Source organism: Acanthopagrus latus, chromosome 4, assembly GCF_904848185.1.
Source record: "Acanthopagrus latus isolate v.2019 chromosome 4, fAcaLat1.1, whole genome shotgun sequence".
NCBI lineage: Eukaryota > Metazoa > Chordata > Actinopteri > Spariformes > Sparidae > Acanthopagrus > Acanthopagrus latus.
The window spans coordinates 23,381,114-23,400,025 of record NC_051042.1 but is presented as its reverse complement, the minus strand read 5'-3'; the positions used below and the strand labels follow the sequence as shown (position 1 = coordinate 23,400,025).

Genomic DNA, 18,912 nt, shown 5'->3' with positions numbered 1-18,912 from the left:
GTCACTCTGAGGTTTACATGATGAAGACTCCAACTCTAGGGGGGTTGCTACAAAAAGTAGTAAAGTAATCCTCCAAAAGACACAACCTGCAAGCAAGGCAACCTGCGCCCACCTTCATGCTAAGCTTGGGTGTAGGTATGATGTGTACAGATATGACAGTGATGTCAAGCATGTCATCTTAATCAATTCACCAAATGTCTATACTTAAAAAAAAATGCAACTGTGAAGAAGCAGAACAAGAAATAGAAGAAGAAAAACAAGGAAGAGTAGGAGGAGAAGAAGATGAAGAAGGTGCAGAAGAAGAAATAGAAGAAGCTGTGCACTGCTTGCATTATCCTTGATGTTAAAACTTCTTGGGTAGCATTAATTTGCTTCTCAGCCACTCGGGCTCACATTCAGGTGTCATGCAGCCATGGTTTGAATAGAGCTAATTTTTCCAGCTGCATCGTTTCATCTCCGCAGAGCTGCATCAGAAAAAAAAGTCAAATCTGTTGACTTCAGTAAACTTCAAAGAGGATATTCGGTCCGTTACACTAAAAGGACGAGAAGCAACAGATGTAATTATGCTGAGTGATCCAAGCTTTACAGCATTAGATCTTTCTAACAGGGAGTCAAATGGTGTACATCTGCAGCATCTGATGCGGCACCTCTTTTTCTGGTGACTTTGTCCATTCATGTTACTCACACTTGGCTGCGGATGAACTAGTAGAGTGGGCTCTGGAGCTTTTGGAGTGGGTTCTGTCTCGGCTGCGTCTGTGGCCACTGGAGTAAGAGGAGGAACGGGAACGCTTGGCCAGACTGGGTCCCAGGGGAGGCAGGGGAGACAGGGACGCTGGCACACGCTGGTAGTCATACACCCTGGAAATTCAGAAGATTTTTTAAAAGACTGAACTGTTTAACTCTGTTCATGCAGCCGGTTTGCTGAAGACGATAATTTGAGCTGCCCACAGCCAAACAAGCTTTTACTTTTTTGTCTGTAGCACAGAGTAACTCCATGAACAACTGGAAGCTGGAATCAAATATCAGATTAGTGACTGATAATTAATTATTTTGTAGAAAATGTGCTTGCTGTATTTTATTCAGGCGGACAGCTCTTGACAGGTCAGGAGAAAGGTAAAACAATGCATCAAGATATTTGTTTTGGTATCAGTATATACAGTACACTCAGGTACAAGCTGGGAAAAGGAGAAGAAGGACAAAAAGTTGAAGAAAAAGCATCTGTTCAAGCATCTCCCAGATAAATATAGATATTTATATTCAATGTTTTTTTGTCTTTTACTTTCCATCTCTGTTTCCCTCTCGCGCCGGCGTCCCCACCTCCCCGTGGACAGCTCCATGTCTCTATCTGTCACTGAATGTAATTGGTTCTGTCAGGGCCAATCAATAGCTCCCCGCCAGGGTAGTAGTGCTGGTGACAGGGGGTGTATCACAGTCAAACTCTATAGCGCTTACAGAAATGACACTGAGTGTTTGTATGTGCAGGTTTCAGTAGAAATAGAGTTGTTTGTTGTGATTCAGGCCGAGAGTGATTTAACCTCACACCTGACCTCAGCAGTCACTGATCCAATGAGCAGGTGAAATACAGCTATGGGATCAAAGCGAGCCAATCGCCTGCCAGCACAGCTGCGGGAAACGTGGGAACTAGAGCAATCAGATCCATTAGTGATTATCCTAATGTTTCTACTTCATCACGGCACCCTTTTGTGGGCTCAGAAAATGACCTTCTTAATAGCAAACAGAGGGGAATGTGAGGCCTTTTTCACCAAAGAATGACAAGAATCATTATGGACAATGAGGCTTGTTGTATATAATAATAATTCCTGTGATAATTAATCAGTTAACCTGGTCCTGATCTGAGTAAATGGCGGGAAATTGATGGATGGATTAACTAAATGAATGTCCATTTTTGCTAAAATCTATACCTGCCGTTTATAGGCGATGAGCTCCCTGGCTGCTGTAGCTCAATGTAGCGACGGTCTTTGCTTCAGGGCTGGTTGTGCTGACTGAAGCTCCAAAACACAACTGATGGAAACGAGTGGAGAAATTCCCAAAATTTACACAACAAAATATGCAAACCTACAGGGCTGAGCTCTAAAGCGTATTCCCACTTTAAGACCTTCAGATAATAAAACCTTGTGGCAAGCGGTCAATTAATTTTAGGAGCGTGACGATGCTTTGTGTCGATGGCGATCCATCTCAACCGGATTTAGTCACAATCTGGATATACCTGGATCGAGGACAGCCTGAGGACAGCCTAAATGGTTTCTGTATGCCAAAATGTGTGGAAAAGCTCTTCTGCTGTACATCACAAGCCAAACAACGGGGAAGCAAGCTGTCAGCTGCAAGGACTTGGAGTCGGACGTGGATGTAGATTTTCTGATTGAGCTGTTGTTCGCCAGTCAGTCAGACTTCAGCCAGGCTTCCTGAAAAGTTTTGTTTTCTGTTGGTTTGTATTCTGTGAAGCCTCTCTGCTTCATACAGAGATTTCTGCACATCCACAGTCTGTCCCACACACATACACACACACACACACACACACACACACACACACACACACACACACACACACTCATCGCAATGTCACGTAAGGATGAAGTGTATAGGCCTTCATAAGCGTGTGAGATTAGAGGCTTTGAGCATTGTCCATGTGTGGAGACACTGAGACCAAAGACTTATGGGAGTTTAGAGTCCTTTAGAGCAGTTTGCAGGGGCATATAGACAATGTGTTGTTACACCAGCTTTAAAGTGTCATCTGTGAGAGCAGAGGCTCAGACAATGAATGACTGTAGACGAGTGAGGATTACAGAAAAGTGTGCGAGTGTGTGCGAGAGTGAGTGTTTGTCTCTGTGGATTAGACCCCACACGGAAAGCAGCTTTGTCAGCTCGAGCTGTTATCTGCACGCTGAAAGACACTTTTCCTTCGTGTTCGCACAAGAGCACGGCCGACAAAAACAGTCATTTCTCTCTTTCCCACATATTGATGCGCACAAACAAACATGGAAACAAAAAAACGCACACACACACACACGGTCCCCCACGCATTCACACACCTCGAGGCAAACACATGTGCGCACAAATATAAATATGCATGCACACACACACACACACACACAGTTTCATTCCCACACGTACACACAGCTGTCAGTCGTGCTAGCCAGCAGCATGGGGAATAATCATGCACTGTGTTAAAAACAAATTGAAAATCAGTGGTGAGTGTTCCCCCCTGAGCAAAGAGAGAAAAACGCCGAGCAAGGCAAACCACATGAAAAAAAAAAAAAGAAAAACACAAAAAGATGACAGATAATACTCAGAGCAACAGAGCATCGATGTGTGTGTGCGTGTGTGTGTTTGTGTACAATGTGGCCGCCTTCTTTTATTCAGATGTGCTGAGTGGAGTGTTTACGAGCGAGGCCTGGGGGATGTAGGACGGTCCCTGCGCAATTTCAGCAGAGGGCCAACAACACAGAGCCGGTCTGGAACAGACTACATCACCCACCTCACTGCCGCACTTAACTGTACACTGAATAAGCGTGGTGTTCAGTAGCATGAGGAGGTGAACGCCCGCTGCACGCTAGCAGCCGAGCAAAGAGTTCATGATAAGTCTCAAACAAAACCCTCAGTGTCAGTGTTTTTAAGAGGCGTTATGTAAGTCTAATGTGTGGTCGTTCTCAAACGGACCTGGCAGCGAGGAGAAACGGCAAATTTAGTGAGAACAGGGACCTCAAACCAGTGACGAGTTCACATCAGAGACAGACAAGTTCAGCAGCGATTTGAAGAGGTCACCGGAGATTTTTTTAAGAAATAAAATGTGGTTCTGTTTGCGTTGTTTACCCTGAACTTGTATTTGCTAACATTACAGGGAAACAAGGCTTTTTTTTTTTTTTATATATATATTATATTATAATGAGGTGAGAAGAAAAAGCACAGAACAGGGAAAGGAAGTTACCTAATTTGTATGATGATAATATTGAGGCCTTTATAAGCTGCTTTCACAGTTGACCTCTCTCTCTCCTGGCTGTTTTTCTGATGAGGACGGGCTGAAAAAGTTACATACTGCACCTTTTAAGGCATATTTTAAAATTCTCTAATGTGTGTCTGACATGTGTGTCTGTTTTGGAGAAGAAAAAAAACAGATAATTAGCATGTGGCACTGCTTCTTCTTCCTCACTAAACATTTCATGTTTCCATTTGATGAGTTTAATCAATGGACACAAGACGTCTCCTACTTCCTACTTCACTGTGAGGTCCCTCCTACTGAGGAACAGCTTAACATGTTTAACACTGAACAGTCATAATTTTGCAGATTCTTCAGTTACAAAGAGGAAAGCAAATGCATATTGTTGTCTGCATCTCGCTAGTCGATGGACCAGTATCCAAAAAAACACCCAACATCCATTTTCATTTTGCACTTTCATTATTATGTTTGGGATTCTGGATGGACATTTTCCCCAAATATTAAATGAAATTATTCTGTTGCAATATTTGTATTTGACATTTAAATAAGAAAACCGGAATCTTGTTGGGTTTTTTTTTCTATGTTTGGGAAAGGACATAGCTACGAATTGGCTGACAATATGTTTCAACGATTTACTAAAAGGATCCACGAAAATTGAATTTAATTGAGTTATATTTCTTTTACTCTTTTGTGTCCAACTGTCTTCATGTTGTATGTCATTATGTCACGTTAACTTTCATTTTTCCTTTAAATAACTGACAAAAATAAAACAAGTTTAAGTTACGGTTCTCAAATGGGAGCTTTTCATCATACATCCACAATACATGTGTCTTCACAGTAAGTGTTCAACTCTACATGTGGAAAAATATATGCCTTTAAGTGTGTGTGTGTGTGTGTATCTGTGTGTGAGAGACTGGCTGCTGAGCAGTAACAGGCAGCATTATAGGCAGAGACAGGATGACTGACAGCTGTGTGGCAGACAGCGATGGGGAGCAGACTACCGGGGACAACAAAGATGAAGAATCCACTTTAGCCTCTTTCCCTTTCGCCTCGTGTGGCGCACAGACAAGCAATATGGCGTGTGAGCTGCCAGGCGTAGCTTTCTGACAGTACCTGTCATAGTAGTCCTCGTGGTAGCTGTCATAGTCCAGGTCTAACTCAGATCTGCAGGACAGGTGGAGACAGAGACGGAGGACGTGGTTAGTAAAGTATTTTGCCAGAACTACGTGATGCGCTTTAACTGGGCGCTATCGGATATTTCACTTAAACAGAAAGCCCAGCTGGTGAGTCAGAGTGTGAATGTGAGTCTCAACACAGTTGCATGGTACAGTCGCTTCATCTGGAAAGAATGCAGCGTTCATGATCTCCAGCCAGCCAGAAAAAGACATTGGATTTGTTCTGCTGCAGCATCCAAGGTGGAAAATCCAATCGAAATTGTCCCGTGCTCCAACTGCACCGCTCACCGAACGCCTCCGTGTGTGAGCATGGCGAGGTGTGTGTGTGTGTGTGTGTGTGTGTGTGTGTGTGTGCATACAGTGTGAGAGAGGGGGAGTCAGAGGCAGGTGAGTGATGTGACAGGAGTGAACTTATATGGGATGGTAGCGGCTGTGTTACCTGCAGAACAGAGCGCAGGAAGTGGAGGGGAGAGGAGTGACACTAAGCCAGAACGAGATCACATTGTGGTGTGTCAGACCTCAGCATTCCTCGCTAATCCTCACTCAGAGACGCTAATAATCCCTTCGTGTTGCTCACCCTCCCTCTGTCTCTCTTTGTCTCTCATGCTGATTCACCCCCCACCCCCCCACCCTCCATCCCATTAGACAAGCTAAGACCAAGACTCTGGGCATTGAGACAAAGTCAGGACCAGGACCACAGTGTATCCGGACCGAGGCAAGACCAAGATCAAGGCACTACGAGACCAAGTAAAGAACGGACCAGCGCTAGTCCCCCACTGCATGATACACTTATGCTTGAATGTGGAATACGCAAGCTGTAGGCAGTCTTTTTCCATGTTCATCCGTCCTCCAAACGCAATACAATTTTTGAGCACACATCAGGTTTTCTGGGCGACTCTTGTCTTCCAACACAAGCCATCACTAAGTACAGAATGCATTACAAGTTCAGCAATAGAGTGATATCTTCTGGTCTTGAAATAAAAATCAAGTTTCAACACATCCTCAGTTAGAATCACCGTACAACGCCAACATTTATTCTGGCAACTGGGTTGAAGTAAAGTACATTTTTCAGAATATTTCAACGTGTTTTGGGAAACTAACACACCCACAGTCCTGGCCATCTGTTTATCTGCTACTCAGGAAAACGGTGGTTCTCCTGGTTGTACCCGTCCACCTCGTCTCAAAGAATAGATGTTTTTTTTGGTACACTTCTCCACCAGAGTAACACACGTACTCAGACAAACATCACAGGGCTCTGAAAAGCGAAAACCTCTCAACCTCTGCTCCCTGCTTGCGAGTGGGTCTCTGGATCTGAAGTGTCGACTTATTTTGGAGTGGACCGTAATCACCTCTCCACCGGCGTTACTCCTCTGTCTCGTTACCAGCTGGTTTTTCAGAGCTCCGGAGACAGAAGAGCACAAAATAAGTCATAACTCGTCGCTGGACGCTGGCCAAAATATCGAAAGCGTGCTTTCAATTCAAGTCTTCTGTTATCCTGTTAGAAGTGGAGGAGGTCTACAGGATGTTTTTAGCTCATTCTGTCGAAAAAAGGTTGAAAAATCTCGAACACAAAAGCAAGTAGGGGATTCCTAGAGAATCCTCCTTTTATATCCTGCACAGGTAAGGGACACACTGAGAGGCAGAAGGACGAGAGAAACAATAACTCCTCAGCTGAGCGGAGCTTTCTGTTCTCTAAGTGAATTCAGCACAAAGAGAGACAGAACATAACAGCTATTCACCAAATCCTCAGTGAGGAGGAACAAAGCTGCTGCTCTCTGTGTTTGCTGTTCACCGCTTCTGTGACGGAGTGAATATCATTTCTTAAAATCACTTTTTTCACAATTATTATATAATTGCTGTTGGCTCATTTGTCATTATTTTACTTCTATACTATATTCCCAACTTTGGTATAGCCTGTAAAAAATGTTCTTATCATTATATACATCTACGTTTTGCATTTCTGTCAAAAACATAATTAGTTAATCTGCATCACTTAAAGGTGTTATACGCAAACACTGGTGACTAAATTGGCTGCTAACTGGAGCTGCTGTTAGCTAGTTAGCTCAGTTAACTGTGCAGCTGGTAGTCGAGACCATAGACATAATATACGTAGACGCCTCATAGACTGACGCTGCCTATTGGAGCTGACTATCAGCGCGGCCGCCATCTTGGACGGGTCTCTAATGCGACCCCCCATGCATTTATTTCTACTGAGGAAGGTGTATCCCCAACTACAAAAATCATAACCTCCCGAATTTTTACAGGATTTTCACACGGTTACAAATGGCAGAGATTTAGTTATGATACAGGGCGCTGTCACAAAAATTATTAAAATAAATAATAAATAAATAAATAAATCTTACTTGTGAAAGGTAATCCCCCACGATCTGTTAACAATACTGCGCCGGATACTGCAACCATAAACTGCACAAAATATGGTCATAGTTGCTCGCTCGCCGTTGATTCCGATTGACTCTGGTGCTAGCCTAGAGTGAGGAGACCCAACCAAGGTGGCGGCAACGCGGGATTACGTTCCAGCACGCCATGAGGCGTCTACGTATGTTATGTCTATGGTCGGGACTGGGAGCACCAGGTGTGTTTATATAGCAAGTATGGGAGCTTGCTAACTTCAGTTATATCACGTTACATATACATCATAAAGTCCATACTGTAAAAAAATGTATATCCTACTGATAATCTATTAATGTTTTTTTTTTCAAATCATGCACCTTTAATAATGATGAATAAATACATACACATTTCCTCTGTTATATACAAATCAATGCTAAATGATGTGCTGTTCGTCACCGTTGAAGAAAAATATGTATATAATAATAATGTATGTAAACAGGTCATTTACATCCATAACTTACCATTTAACCACTGAATATTGAAAGATAAATGTGTGGTTAGTCATTTTGTCAGAATGGTCAGGTCATTAAAGATGTCACCATGCCACAATAATAATATGACAAAAGCATGATTTAGTGACGATAAATCTGTGAAAGGTAAGCACAGACCATTTAGACTGTAATTACAAGTGACCAGCCAAGTGCTGAGGTCACTGCGTGTGTTTTTTTTTGTTTTTTTTGTGTTTGTGTGTGTGTGTGTGTGTGTGTGTGTGTGTGTGTGAGAGAGAGAGAGAGAGAGAGAGAGAGAGAGAGAGAGAGAGAGAGAGAGAGAGAGAGAGAGAGAGAGATGGACAGCAGGGTCACTAAAGGCTAATTAATTTCTTTTCATAATTTCTCAAGTGCCAAGGCAATCCATTAGACATGGCCGGCTATAAATCATCTCAGTCTAAGCGTGTCTGTGCATGCGCGCGTGTGTGAGAGAGAAAAAGTGTGTGTGTGCGTGTGCATTCTGCTTTTTTAAAGCTGCCTTTTGTGAACAAAGCATCCCAGAGATTTCCTCCAACATGCACACTCAACACCCACCAAAGGCAGAAAACCATCAGTTTCACAGCAGCTGAATCTATGAAAGAACCTCCAAGGTGTGTGTCTGTGTGTGTGTGTGTGTGTGTGTGTGTGTATCTGTGTGTGTGTGTGTGTGTCTGTGCGTGTGTGTGTGTGTGTGTGTGTGTGAGATGAATTATTAGAGATAGTTCAATTGGCTTAGAGGCTTGACAGATGCTATTTAAATTACACCGACAATGAATCAAAGTGACATTTTCTGTGAGAATCTTGTTTTGCTGTTTGTGGTGACATTTTTGGTGATAAATAATCACTCCTGTAGTCTTTTGTCTCCCCTTTTCAGTCAATTCCCAACGTTGTCATCTATTTTTTATTTAGCTTTCAGACTGGACAGTTACAATAAGACTGAATTGATACAATACATACGAATTTTAGTACAAATAATGACAGAATTCCAGCTCTTGCCTGAAAGTAACCACATGTATAGATGGTAAAAATCTCAAAAAACTGCCATTATCATGTTTACAACGTTGGAGACAGTGCATTGCTTTTGCCACTGAAAAAGCAGAAGATAAGTTGAAGCCCAACATTAGAGAGTTACTGAGTAGGTTGAAGCTAAAAATAGCAAAAGCCTGGCTTGAATCAAGAACCCCTGCTTTAATCTTTCACACCTTGTCCTCTCTGAAGGTAAATGTTTTTTCTTTGCAGTAACTAATGACAAAATAATCCTTTTTTCAATTGCACATGTAACATGGATGTTATATTCCCACACGTTCACGACAGCAGGAAATTAGGTGTGCAGACACACACACACACACACACACACAGATATACTCAGTTATACTATAGTCACATAATCCATGAAGCTAAAATGTCCCGTAATTAATGACATGGAATAACAATTTGACATAATTCGTCATGCACAGTGCAAAGATTTGTAGAGCACGCTTGCTGCAGGGGAAGAAAATTAGTTCCAGTTGCTTAATTTCAACACCCATTATCCACTCTCCTTCAAAAAAATGTGATGGTCATTGATTTACATTTACATTCATAATTAGGTAAAGGACAGATTGTCTCACACTGCTTTGAACTCGTATGAGAATGCAGATGGACAAAATGCAGTTTTAGTTAAAAAAGTGGAAGAAGCAGATAAGGAAGGTTATTGAGAGTGGTACTGAAATAACAGAGGGGGGACTTTTACGTGGCTCTGCAGATTATTGACTGTTCTAACAGTCGACATCAATCCAAAATCAGTTCTGTAGCGTTCCTGAAGCAGCAGTTTGCATCTGAAGCATGAAATGCAGATCATATAAAATGCAGGTGTGTATTACATGCAACAGTAGTTGTGAATCGATTAGAGCAGAATAGTGAAGTGACTCCTTGCAGCATGATACATGACCTATTTATGAACAAGAGGGAGCTCTATTTTCTATTTCATAGGGTCTAACTGAATCGAATAATCAAAGCAGGATAATATGGTATCATCAGCATACAGATACATTTTCTAAATCATGCACAAAAGAGACAAAATAATTCAAAGAATGAAGCAGAACAAGCCTCAGAAAGAATAAGACTCACCAGCAGAAATCCATCTTATCTCCCTCACACACCTTATACTTAAGTGTCAGTGTAACGGTTTTAAATATCTTGTTCCTCAGAGATTAGTAGACACACAAACTGACCTAAGGGCTGCCCTGTAGATCATCACACAAGTCTATGGTCCTTTTAATTTTATTGTTGCAGATCAGTAACATCCGACTCATTCTGGAAAGGCTATACTCTATGAATTAAATAGGTTTTTATAAAGATCAGTTTTATATGTGATTATGCGCGCAAACAACATGCGAATAAAGAGAGTACATGCGCTTTTTTCACTTTAAACAATGTCATTCACAAACTTCTGTCTGATAAAAGCTGACCGTGGTTGTTCATTAACGCAAGTCTCATGTCATTTGTGTGCCTACAACTTTAACACAACCCTTTTTTCCTGTATGTCACTTGTTGTCACACCATCCGTCATACGAGCAAACGCAGGCGGACTGTGAGTGAAGACTACGACTGATCAGTGTAAATATGGTCACGGTGTGCTGCCAATAAGGCTGCTGCTCAAATGAATATCTGCTCTCGGCTGAGTTTATCAGACAGATTATTGTCAAAAATGTAGACACCCGCTTGTGACTTTCACCAATTCACTGTTGTGAACGGAGCAACAAAACAGAACAGCTGCAGGAATAATGCGAGTGGTGAAAACAGAGCGAGGATCAACATCAGACGAGGCAGACTGGCTCCATTTTTTCCTTTGGCTGTTACATCCCTTAATTCCTGTCAGATTTTTTTCACACATATTAACAAACTTGTTCAGTCATGCTTTCTCTCCTGTTAAAAAATAATTCTCGGATGAGACATCTCCCCTCCTTTAAAGCGCTGAGAAATTAATCCGTGCTTTTGTGTCTTCACGCTTAGATTACTGTAATTCTCTGTGTGCCTCCCTCAGCCAAGGAGCAGCCGCTTCGCCTTCAGCTGCTTCAAAACACTGCAGCTCATCTTCGCACAAAGAGAAAGCACAGGGAGCACTTTACTCCAATGCTGGCCTGTCTCTATTACCTACCAGCAGAGATCAAAATGAAATATAAAACTCCAGTGATTACCTATTAAATAGTAGCCTTCAACAGAGTGAAATACATTTAGATTGTTTGATTGTTGTCGGTGTCCAAACATTTTTCGTACGACATCATCAAACACGTCGTGTTTTTACTGCTTTGCGTTTTCACATTGACGTAATTCCTCTTTTGTTTGTGTCATTCCTGTGTTTAATCTAATTTGTTGCAATCTTTTGCATCTCTTTGTGCGATAGCAAAGTTTAAAGCTTCCTCGTCTTAATTCAATAAACACAGAAAGATAAGACAATAAGATAAGAAGAAGGAGATAAGAGGAAGCAGATAAGGCAATGGTCTGCATATTTTTTTTCTTGCGTGCCCAGGGCCCAACACAGATAAATAGGCAGCAGGAGGATACATGAGAGATGCTAATGGGTGAGAGGGCAGAAAAAAAAGTGAGGAGGATCCTGCTGAATCACAGACCAAGACACTTGCTGGTTGCTAACCTTTCCGTGTTCCCTCAGAGTTTCACTGCCCCTTTAAGGCCCCGCAGGGACTCCCTGAGCTCCACATCTCTTGTGATGGAAACGAAAAGGTCAAAAGAGGTCATAAGTTGTGCGTAAGTCAAAGTTAAGCACGACGAGACATGATAAGAAATTCAGGTGATGAAACCTTATGACACATGGCCAGACTGAAGGGTAGAAAATGAAGGTGAGCGCTTAGTCCAGAGAGCAGCTGTATGTTTATATACATATAAAACACATGTACCAGAACAACTGTGGTTTCAGCAAATGTCCAAAAACTATATTACATTCACCTGACAGTCCTCAATGGGCCATTGCAGACAAACACATGACGGTCACAAATGTGACTTTCCTTACATTCCCTTAGTAGGCAGATGGACGAGGTTGGCCTGGAAAAAAGGGGTCAACAAAATGTCAGACTTCAAAAATATAGACTACTCGTCATTCCCTGCTCTCTTTCTAAGAATTGGCTTCTTTTGACGGTTGTATATCATTTTTATTCATCCCAAACGTTCCCAACAGTCTGTCCAACCAGAGCAGTTCGTTCAGGGTAACAGTGCTCTTCATGTTGGCTGAAATTACATACTGTGCTGTTAACAGAGTGATAGATTCCAACCACTAAGTTGTTTTAGTCCCTTAACCTGACCCAACGTTAGCCAGATCATCAAAAAGGTAGAATTTATTTAATTGTTAATGGTTTTGGAAGTCGCTGACAAACAGAATGATGCCATCCTGTTGACAGTGCCTCTGTTGTGCTCAAGGGCATGGCAGAAACATAGATATACACAGATATAGATAGATATAAACACAGATATTTTCCATGGCCTTGGTAGTAAAGAAAACGAAAAAAACATCTTCACTAAAGCCTGAAAACAAATGTTGTGTTTACTAGTCAGCGTGGCCTTCTCTATCCAGAGCCACGGTGAAAAGCGACAAAAAAAAAAACCACAACAGTATAATCAAAGGAGAACACATTGAAACACAGCCCACACCTACACAGAGACACTAACAACAGCGTGCAGTCAGGAAGAAATGAGATTACTGCGTGTAAAAACGGTGCAGGGGGAGCCGAGCCCCAAAAAAAAAAAAAAAAATGAGAAGACTACATTTGTGTTCGTGGCTCGACAATTAGAGGGAGAGACAGAGAGAGGAGGGGAAGAAAGAGAGACCACGGGATGTTCGGGGTGAGTATGATCAAGATGAGAGCAGAGAGGCTTTGATGGGGGAGGAGGGGAAGATGAAGGGAGTGCTGGCAGCTCGTTCTCCCTCTCAGACGCTCTCTAAGGACAGACTCTGAGCTAATCTACTCCCTCTTTCCCTTTCATTTAATCACTGTCACTGTTACTCTCGCCATTTTACTCACATTCACTATTCCTTCCTCCGAGTCTTTCTTGTGTGTTTTTTGCATTATGAACACGATTGATGCTTCAGATGCATTCAATACACGCACTCATAGATACAGATAATCGCAACAACCAAACCATGTACTATTTCAAATGAATTCATATCATTTGTATGTTATTTGTATGCCAGAATTTTGTATTTCTTTTATCTTGGCCACATATATGATCTCTGCGGTTGGGGTTTTACCAGCCTATTTTCAGCTCAATTCATCAAACAGGGCAACTTAGCCTTAGTGGCACCACGCTTTAAACGATGACGCTGTATGTAAACCACAAGCAGCATTTCTGGAGGCGGCTGGGGTGATTGGATTGGTCACTCTAAGGCTGTCACTGAATCAAATTTTCACTGGACAATTATTGTGGCCAAAAGAAATTTATGATAGGGATATTAAAGTTATATATAGAGACATTTTTAAAAAAGAGATTAAAAAGAATGGATCTTAGCTTTATTTTACTATGTGTTTTGTCTGTTTTTTTGTCAAATTAATAGCATACCACATACAACTAACTATAGGGTGGTAGAGAGAGAAGCCTACATGACCATAAATGTCTGTGGTTTCCACATGAATTTGCACAGCAGTAATAGATCAATATGTATCAGCCAAACACTGGCTTTCTCACCGTTAACTGCAACATTCACTTATTTTTCCATTGGCTGAAACCAATTTAGGTTTAGTTAAAGTTGACTAAAGTTATTTTGTTACGTAACTTTAACATTCACTGCCAGGCATCTTTAATTGGTTATTACTGCCATGGATCCTGTGACAGGAGGCGTAAATAGTCCGAAAAGCTTAATAAGTGAAATCTCAACATGCTTTATTTTGAAAGTCTAACTAGATTTTGAGTATTTGATCCTGACTGCTTGACCACTGCCAAGCTGTCACTAGTAGTAAGTATAGCGTCACTGTTTAAATCTCAGGGCCACTGACCAAAGCTGCTGTATTTTAAGAGGGGTAAGTGGGAACATGTTTGGTTTTACGTTTGACGCGCACGAAAAGACAAAAGACATATACTGTCAATCGCATGTGTCCACTGTAGTATCTGCGTGACTGTGGTATCTACATTTTACCTTTGACATCTCTGGTTCCACTGAAGGCAATAATGCAAATCAAGGACTTAGACTACTTCTATGGCATTATTGGAATCTCTGGATCAGTGAAGGTTCTTGATTTATCCGTCTGGCATTATCTGACATTTCCAGCTGGTTACTTTATCTGTAAAATATTCCTCTAATTAATTTTCATGATTTATATCAATGTTGTTGTATGAAAAGACCGACTGTTACAGATGATGTAATCCAAGTTCTCGCCACAGAGACACAGTCAGCTTTAACAGCTCCTCCTGAGGAGAATTAACGTTTGACAAAGAGCATCTTCATTATTTCCCGAGAAACCTACTTGAACATGCAGTGATCACACACTCGGCTGCTTTACTCAATGACGTGTGCAGGATAGTGACCGATCAATAGCGCATCACCGTGTAATCGGCTCCTTGACATCCATTACTGCTTGGCCCGTTGCTCTGGATCATTGCATTGGACGTACTGTATGTACTGCAGAATGGTGATACACAGCTATGGGCCCGGAACATGAGGGGCACTGGAGCAATCGTAACTCAAGGAGCTCATGAATTTCTGTCCTACATGCATCAAGGTTAAATTATGGCCTTAGAGCAATTTACTCAGTCTGAGAAATAGAAGTTCATAGATAAGGGCTGTGTATGAGATTGCACTCGTCCTTCCTCACTTTAGTTTAAGTAGCTCTGACTGGTTCACGGCCATTTAGGTTTGATTGCAGCCACGCCGTCAGAAAAAAAGGAGCAGAAGAGCTGCGCATTGATAGAGAGGAGCTGCCGAGTGCTGCTGCATCAATAAGGCATTGAACAGGAGCCAGGGCTGGAGCAGGAGCATGACAGGCAGAACACAACAGACAACGGGCAGGAAACAAGGAATTCAATAAAGAGCGTCCCTTAGGACCATCTTTGGCCCTGTGGACCATTTGTCCATCAGAACGCATCCTTCTGTTCCCTCATATAGGTGTAAAGTAACACTCAAATGGCAGCAGGAGACAGTGCCACCTCGCCGAAGCTCTCAAACAGGAGTGGATAAAGTGGAGAGGACAGCAAAGGGGGATGAGTGGAGCGCTTGTTAAAGAGGCAAGGAGGACGGGGACAGAGAGGGGAATGAGTCAGATTGTCCTACAGCTGTCAGGGTGTGGACATTCCTGACTGACCGGGATCAGAGACGAGGCGGGGCGCAGCGTTGTAGGGTTCCTGTTTGAGTGGCCAAGCAGCCAGAGAATGTCACAGTTGGAAATAATGAGCGAGCCTCATGAATCAACCCGTGTTTTTAGCATCATTACCAGCCGACGATGATGGAGGAGGGCTGACGGATTCATTGTCACTTGATGCGTGATGAATGTCAGTTTGACACAACTAAGTCATAAGAGACAGCATTTTAAATGTTTTCCCATGAGGGACAGAAGTCATTACAGTCTGTAACTATTAAACATCAGTGTCCCCTGAGCTTTAGTCACATGCCAGCTGAGGAGTTTAAAGACTCAACTAAAGCTTCTCAACTTACTGGGTATCGATCTCAGTACTTTCAAGGGTACCAAGTGAATTACATAGGAACTACTGAGTACCAATTCACAACTATTCAAACAGTGCAAAATTTCAGTGCCTCATATTAGAGCAGAGAAAGGAAGAGAAAGAGCAAGACGTCATCCCTGCAATGAACCAAAGTGAGTCAGGGCAATATTCGTAATGCAAATAACCAAGCTCACCAAGGTGACACATCTAACCTGAGGAAACACCTGCTCCAAAACAAAATATAAAGCGTGTACAGTGACATTGAGTTCCCCGCAACTGGGCTTTTTCCACATCAAGATTAGCGTTATCTTAGCAGATTCACTAACGTTCACCAGACCTCAGTGGCCGGCTGCGTCCCAAATTCTAGCCTTTAATTCTGTGACTTCTTGACATCACACTACGTCACCATGTCACACATTTGCATAATTCAAGACTAATTTAAGAGCCGACAGGAGATGGTGGCGCTGGCTCGGGCATATGTGAGCTGACCAGTCAGAGCAGACTGGGTATTCCAGAGGTGGGACTCAAAGAAAGAGGAGCTTAAAAACAAAGCATCTCAGACAGAGGGGGAATACAGAGCTGCAGCACTGGACAGTGTGAGGAAACTGATTATTTTTTTGAGCATTATAGCATGGGAAATTATCCCGGTAGCAACTTGAAATAAAAATCTGGACTACTATTACTATCAATGAAGTGCTGAGAGCAGAACACACAGAGACTTTTTTCATGAGTCTGGCAATTGCAGCACAGGCTTGCTTGAGAGGATGACAGGGGGTTTCCACCTGTCAGCAGACATCACCACTGCCTGCTCAAAGGTGGCCCTACTCTGGAGAGAGTCCATGCCGGGCACGGCTTGGCTCAACTTGGCAAGGTAAAACTGGTTACTATAACACAAATCAGCAGTTTGACTCGGTTGGTCCAAGCGAAAAAGCCCCGTAAGTATTGTGCGGAGGATAAAAAAAGCACAGGTCAAGAGAGGAGCTCACTGTAAATGGGCCCAGACTGTCCAAACAACAGATTAACATAATCCGCCTTTCAAATCAGGCGGTGTTACAGGTGTTTCCTGTGATTAAAAGCCTAGAGAGTTTTTAAATGAATTGCTCATTTAGCACTCTTGCAGGGCAGGATGTGAATATTTGAATAATACTGTAATGTTTTGTTGCCACAGTAAAAAATACTTGAAATACTCCAGTCTGATCAGGTGCTGGGTTTTGGCTGGCCTCTGTTTGATACAGAAATACAAAGCAAGGCTAAAAATACATTAAAAAAAAAAAAATCATAGACAAAAACTTAAACCTCTGAATTTAAATCACCGAAAGACATACAGTATAATCAGTCTGTGTGTGTGTTTGTGCTGCTCTGGTTTCTGTGTGCACGCTCAGTATGTGGGTGTAGGTATGTCTGCACAACATAAATATGTGCATATGTAGATAGCTGTGGGTTTATCTCAACGTGTATGTGCTGTAGAAGCTGCGTCGACAATGTGGCCTAATCCTGCTGGAGGCAGAGTGTTTGGAGTGGGATAAGTCCAATTCTTCTGCGTGACTTGGAACCATCTGCATAAAACTCGACACATAACAAAGTGAACCAGCGATGCTACTTCTTCTTCGTCTTTTTTCTTTTTTAACAACTTTGAAAAGGTCTTCTTCAATTCAAGCTCGTTGTTGGTGTCAAGGTTTGAGTTTTTGGTTTAGTTACTTCATGTTTCACATTGTAGTTATATCCTCATGTGTTTTTGGACTTTCCACTTCCTGCTCACCTGTGTTCCTGTGCTCCTCCCTATTCTGTCAATCGCCAACAGCCTGTCTCACATCAGCCTCGTTGGCATGACCAGTGATTTTCGAAGCTTCCCGGCTCTCTCTTCTTTACCCTAACCATTCCCCTCACCTGTGTTGCTCCACTTCTCTCCGTCAGCACCTCACCCCCTCCTTAGATTAGTTTGTATTTCAGTGTTTGGTGTCTTTTGTCAGTTCATCATGTCAGTGATTTCTCTGTCATGTTTGCAGTGTCACTAGTTTTGTTTGCATGCACACTAATTTCCATTAATATTCCGAATGTGATACAGGTCATGTAAACAGAATATTCCATTGTTGTAATATTCCTAATTACTTACTCTGGATGTAGCATTTTCCAGTTGAGACACGTACGATGCTGGTATTAATCTTGTTTGAGGCATATTTGGAATATGTGCCTCAGCTGGGGTTCTGTTGCGACACACAACACACACCCTCTTGCCTGTTTACATGACTGCTGTGCTGAGTGAATTAACGATGTGAGTCACTACAATAATTGAACTATGTACAGCTGCCTGTACATGGGAATATTCATGGAATATTCATATTCCATTTGCCATGTAAACAGGCAATTGCAATATTGTCTTTTTCAAAATAAAGGCAAAAACTGGAATATTATGTGCATATAAACTTTGCCACTACGTGTTGTGGGTTGTGTTTTCAAATTCAATTAAATTGTGTTCCCTGAGCTTCTTCATCCAGTTTTTGTATTTCTCTAATGGTTTTTGTAGATTTTCCCCTTCCTGCTTACGTCAGTTTTGTTGCCTGCTTTTTGAATTTTGGATTCTCTGACTTCAGCTTGCTTCGTTAAAGCCCTCTTTTGTTTCTTTACCTGCCTGCCGTTGGGTCTTCACCTTTCCTCGACCACAAGCAAGGATGGGGAAAGTCCACCACTTTGAAACACCTGATGGTACACACAAGCTTGGTAACACTTCGTAAAAAAAGTCAATGAACACTGTTTGCAAAAGATTCCATTCTTATCTTCGTGTCCCAACTTTTTTGCAGTCGAGGCTGAAGTTGTTAACGCAGCCCACTTAACATGTCATCTGCCTGTTAGTGATGCGGTGCGTGTTCATCTTTGTGTATGTGTGGCTTCTCTCCAGGAGGGCCGACTGCTTAAACTTGGTGCCATTCATCAAAAGCTCAGGGTCTCGCTGGGAGCAGTAATTGGAAATTTCAGAGTTCAGCCTATTTAGTGCTAATTAGCAGCATTACGCAGCGGTAAGGTGACAAGTGACATCCAGGGCACTCGCAGGGACCCCTCCCCTCCACCCATTACCCGTAAAGAGCACGAGGTAGCACAGCTATCGAGACACTTCCTCTAACCGGGGCGACTATCCCCATCAAAACCGACTTAGAGCACAAAGTTAAAAGGTTACCCGGGGCTGCCTCAAAGTAATTAATCCTTCCAGCCTTTTCAACCCTGTCAAGCCCCTGCATCGTTTTCATGTCCTGAACTATGCTGT

At 42.3% G+C, this 18,912-nt stretch overlaps 1 protein-coding gene across 2 annotated transcripts in view; it reads right to left on the bottom strand.

Moving 5' to 3' along the window:
* si:dkey-234i14.2 (heterogeneous nuclear ribonucleoprotein C) overlaps positions 1 to 18,912 on the bottom strand; it is a 42,562-nt gene that overhangs the window by 4,893 nt on the left and 18,757 nt on the right. Inside the window, exons 3-4 of one of the 2 annotated variants that reach the window (XM_037094330.1) lie at positions 5,069 to 5,119; positions 686 to 858 (exon numbers count right to left, since the gene is read on the bottom strand). In XM_037094330.1, coding sequence (XP_036950225.1) covers positions 686 to 858; positions 5,069 to 5,119 — 224 coding nt within the window. The remainder of the gene's footprint in view (positions 1 to 685; positions 859 to 5,068; positions 5,120 to 18,912) is intronic. The other variant, XM_037094331.1, reaches the window with a different exon arrangement.